The sequence below is a fragment of the Microtus ochrogaster genome, unplaced genomic scaffold (assembly GCF_000317375.1).
Source record: "Microtus ochrogaster isolate Prairie Vole_2 unplaced genomic scaffold, MicOch1.0 UNK45, whole genome shotgun sequence".
Lineage (NCBI taxonomy): Eukaryota > Metazoa > Chordata > Mammalia > Rodentia > Cricetidae > Microtus > Microtus ochrogaster.
Window position 1 is genome coordinate 1,197,318 of NW_004949143.1, and position 4,903 is coordinate 1,202,220.

At 49.5% G+C, this 4,903-nt stretch overlaps 1 protein-coding gene across 3 annotated transcripts in view; it reads right to left on the bottom strand.

Moving 5' to 3' along the window:
* Positions 1 to 649: 649 nt before the first annotated feature.
* Positions 650 to 4,903, bottom strand: part of Prrg3 (proline rich and Gla domain 3) — a 7,818-nt gene continuing 3,564 nt past the window's right edge. For all 3 annotated transcript variants that reach the window (XM_026777079.1, XM_005369175.2, XM_026777080.1), the window contains exons 2-4: positions 4,672 to 4,709; positions 3,854 to 4,014; positions 650 to 3,460 (exon numbers count right to left, since the gene is read on the bottom strand). In XM_026777079.1, coding sequence (XP_026632880.1) covers positions 2,933 to 3,460; positions 3,854 to 4,014; positions 4,672 to 4,678 — 696 coding nt within the window. In that variant the 5' untranslated portion in view covers positions 4,679 to 4,709 and the 3' untranslated portion in view covers positions 650 to 2,932. The remainder of the gene's footprint in view (positions 3,461 to 3,853; positions 4,015 to 4,671; positions 4,710 to 4,903) is intronic.

The window sequence follows — 4,903 nt, forward strand, 5'->3', positions numbered from 1 at the left end:
CCTCCTGGGACAAATAGAACCACAAACCAGCTATCATTTGATAGAAGCAATGAGAGAAGACAACATGCCCACATGTACACACACACACACACACACACACACACACACACACACATACACAGAAGCATACACAAGTCTCAAACAAACAAAACTGTGGCTACTGAAGTGTTAGCATTGTATCAAATCAATGTCTATACAAAGACAGAGTTTGAAAAGATATGTACAGGGCATTCGCAAAAGCCAAGTGTGCACCTTGAGGAATTATGCCCATTATATATCTAAACACTATGCTGCGAAAAACCATTGCAGAGGCTTGGCACAAGTCACCTGCAAGAGCTCTGTGAAGCACCTGACCCAGAGTCCACAGGCCACATGCAAGGAGCTGCTTCTCACTCACTCACTCACTCACTCACTCACTCACTCACTCACTCACTCACTCACCCTGCATTCAGTCCTCAGCTCCCAAGGGCTGCACATCGCTCTCAAAAGGCCTCTGGAGTCAGTTTCCTGCTCTTACTCAAGCATCCCTAGCCTCTAGCTGCCAGGCAGCTCAACCACTCCAAAGGCAGTGGGCATTCCTTGACATATTCTGTGGCTCTGGTCACTATGCCTGACTCTCTGCCAGCTGGGGGGAGGAGTCACATTGGGGTAAGTTTGTCTTCATATATCCCAGGTCACAATCAGGCACCAGCTTAATAAAATGCAGAGGTTGGGCTGACCCAGAGCTTCCAGCTTCCCCAGGATCTCCATCATGTCTGGATGAGACTAAGCCCAGTCTCCATCACGGAAAAATGAAGGGGACTTCTGAGCCTCAAATCCCTTCATTAGGAAGGGCCAGAGTGCAATACTAGATGACCAATGGAGAGAAAGAATAAAAAGAAAAATTAATGGAAAGAAAAGGGAAGAAGAGAAACATGAAGGAAAGAAAGCAGGAAGGGAGGGAGGGGAAAAGATCAAAATGAAGGGACAGAGGGAAGAATGCCATTTGGTCATTTCTGGTGTCAGGAAACTCTGGGGAGAAAGGAAGGCCCACGTAGAGTAAAATGGAAAGAGACTGACTCCTCAGGTTGACACTCAACATCAGAGGCATTTGAAGCCCTTGCCTAAAACCAGTCCCTTACAGCTACTACCTATTTCTAGAAGAATCTTGCTAAGGGTAAACTTCACTGGTTCCAAGGGGCTTCAAGCTCTTCACAATGCATTAGCTCCATCAGCCTCCAATGGGCCTGTGAGGTAGGGGAGCCACAGGGTGGAGTTATCCAAGCTGGCAACCTCACTGGGTTAAGAACACAAGCTCGACTAGAAACAAATCCCGGGGAAAGTCCCCTGTACTGGAACAGCCTGTAGAAGTCATCTGGGGCCTCAAGGTAGGGCTGCACTCAAGGAATGTGTCTCAGTGTCTGCCTCGAAGGGCTGCTTAGACAGAAGGAAGCTTGTCAACTCTGTGGGCTGGAAACCATTGCCATTGCCAACAGACCCACGCTATGCACTGTTTTTGGGCCCCACACAAATGTGCTACATTTTTAAAGCACCACAGAGGAAAAATGATTTGGCACAGACACCAGGAGAATAGAGCTGGGGCGGGTAGAGATGGTATCAGCAAAGTCTTTTACCTCATCCTTGATTAAAGAACAAGCCACCTCTGCCCAGCATCTTCCCAAGCCTCATTGAAAGTAGATCAGCACCTTGCCATGGCAGAGCAAACCCCAGGTGGACTTTAGACTCCAGGTCACGGTCTCCCACACTAAGAAAATTTTTAAGAGACACTTCAGGAGCTTCTCCCTGTACAGGCACCATCATTAGGAGAAATCACAATCTAAAGTTCAAGTTCAATGCACCTATTTACAAAAAAGGAAGTATCCTAAAACTGGAAAGCCAGACAGCACAGTGCCAAGGAGGTGGTGCTCATGGTTTGAACTATCCTATGGGTTTATCAGTCTCACAAAAGAGGAATCTTGAGCTCGCTGTGCCAGTCTGGAACAGCCAGGGAGAGGCCCTGGGATCCATGGGAGAAGAGGACATCAGTTTTCCCCACAACAGAGTTCTCCAAGGCTACATTTGGGCTTGTGCCAGTGGGGACTTATTTTAGCACAGCTGGTACACATCACAAACAAGATAGCAGAGTTGAAGTGGGCCCCTTGGTTGGTCTGGAAGAAGGAGCTCTGCCACCCAGCCCCTTTCCCTCCTCCTTCCCATCCCCTGTCCTCCTACCAGGTTGATCTATACATAGACTTCACCCTGGTCAGGAGCATAAGGGTGGGTGTTGGAGGAAGGCTGTGCCAAGGTCTGTCTAATTGATTTCTTTTGGAGGGCTTCAAATGGTCCAGGTTATATTATTTTCATTTATGGTTCACTTGTTATTGTTTGTGTTTTGTTCCTAGATCAATCTCTGTTTCTGTCCTCATAATATAAATAAGAACAGTAGGCATGGAACTATGGAGAAAGGGGAAACCACAGGGCTAGCTTGACCGCCTCATCTCTGTGGCCTAGGTCCCCAGATACACAGGGGTTCCTAGACAGCCCCATAGCCACCGGGATGAGCCTGTGGACATTCTGGTCACAATCAACACCATGAGATGTTTCCTTTGGCATAAGAGAAGCCAGTCCCTAAAGATATGGCAGGACATTGGGGACTTGGCAGTGGTGGGGTGGGGTCTGGAAGACCCGGGCGTTCAGGTCTGTAGTTTTTCCCAGGGGGATCATACACTTGTCCTATGGCCCCCCACCCCGACACACACACACACACACACACACACACACACACACACACCAACTGTCTCTACCAACTGACTTCCTACCAATCCATGGTTGGGGAATTATTTGGCAACAAGGAGGCTAAGGCTGTTTTGTGGTGGCACAGTCTTTCAGAAGTCCAAAAAGAAGCAGGCTACCTCTGGAAAAGGCTTTTATACAAGCCAGGGCCCATGCTCAGCTACTTATCTGCACTGGGGCTGGCTGCCACAATCTCTTCATACTTTGGAGGAGGGTCACTGTAAGAGACACTGGCATCCTCACTGCTGCCCTCCTGGGGTGCAGTCACCTCCTCATAGGAGGGGGGAGGGGTAGCGCTGGACAGTCTGGAAAGAGAGAGCTCAGGGAGGTAGAGGGTGCTCTCCAGTCGGACAGTGGTTCTACTTCCCCGGCTGGGCCCCAAGACTATCTGTGGATTATTCCCTGCCTCTCGGTGCCCAGAGGATTCTCCCTGGCTATGCATAGTGCCCCTGTATACCATGACTCGGGGGAGGTTGTGCCCGGCACGACTGGCTAGGTACCGGTTCTGAGCATAGGAGGGGTGGTGACGAGTTGCTTTCTGCAGCTGGCACCTCCAGATGATGAACAAGGCAATGACAATCAGCAAGACTACCCCCAGAAGGGGCACCACCACATACATGGCGTCTGAGCTCTGCGAGGGATCTCGGACTGAGTAGACCGCATTCGGGTATCCCTTCCAAAACTCCATCTGCAAAAGAAGAAGGGCCATTCACTCCTGAGGAAGACAGACACAACAAGGAATTGCTCACCTAACAACATTCATGCCCGGGACATCTGAGACCTCCAGCAAATCATGTACTAAGGACAGGCTTGTGGTTCCTTCTCCACCCTAAGTCATCTTACTGGCCTAAGAGAGCTCCCAGAGAGTCTAGGGAATTCACTGAGGATGAAAGGCAAAGTAGCCAGATGAGGAAGTTCACACAAATAAAGCAACAAACCTAGAGTGACACCCCAATGCTGCTTTGGGGGCTCCAACAAGTAGGATGTAGCCTGGGTGGTGTTCTTCCCTTGTTTTAGACCTGTTCCTATTATTCCCAAGATTGCACCTCCTCCCAGAGCCCAGCAGCAGGGTAGTACGTGCCGTTTTCTCTTTGTTCTCAAATACTTCCTTGACCTCTTCATAGCTGCAGATCTCTTCCATGCACTCCCGCTCAATGGTGCCCTGACGCAGCTCCTCCAGGAACTCATTGGCACGAGGGAACCGTTTCAGGACTGCATGGGCATTCTTGGCTTCCAGAAACACTGAAGGGAGAACCACAGTGAAGCAATTCAGTCCCTACAAACCAGACTGCCCAATTATGAAGGGGAATAGAACAATTCCAGCAGACCTAAAGCCAGGCCTCCAAGCAAAGGCCAGGCCTGACCTATTGCAATGAAGATAGGAGGGCTGACTTCCTACGCTGCTGCGATGCTGTGCTCTGCAGCAGGACCTCAGGGTCCCAACAGGGCCCAGATCCATTGCCATACCAAGGAAAATGAGACACGATGGAGAAGGAACTTCAGGTGGCACAGGAAAAAGGACCAGACTATGTATCTTAGTCTTGGGTAAGAAAACATCTAGTAACTTCTGCATCTGTCTGGAAGATGGAAAGACAGACAGAGCCCTCATCATGAGCACTGGTTCCTCTTCCAGGCTGCCACTGGTTGGAGTAAAATCAGGCGAGAGCTGTGGCTTTGGGGACGAAAGCAATGACCAGTGGCGAGACTGTTTACTCCTCACATGAGGAGGTACCCCTCTATGCCCAAGTTGACAGGTCTGGGCTGCAGGCCCTCTCCCCCAAGATCCACAAACTGTTGTATTAGTATAATTCAGAGTGACTCAAGGAGTGAAAAACTGAAAAGATGGATATGTTGTTTTGCATGAGCCTGTCCAACTCAGATGGTTCCACAAATACTCACCAGCCATGATGCTCCCTCAGCTCCAGCAACTTACTTGCCTGGCACAGAAGAAAAGAAAGTTGAGGTGAAATCCTCTGGGGTCTAGAATGTGATCTCCTACCACTCTGACTAAAAAATCAAAGTAGCATCCCATGAGGCATAATACCCTCATTCAGTCAGTCAATTCCTGCTGTTTCTTCTGTCCTCAAAGAGCTCCAGAATTCCCCCAAACCAAGCAGAGGCTTGTTCTCTC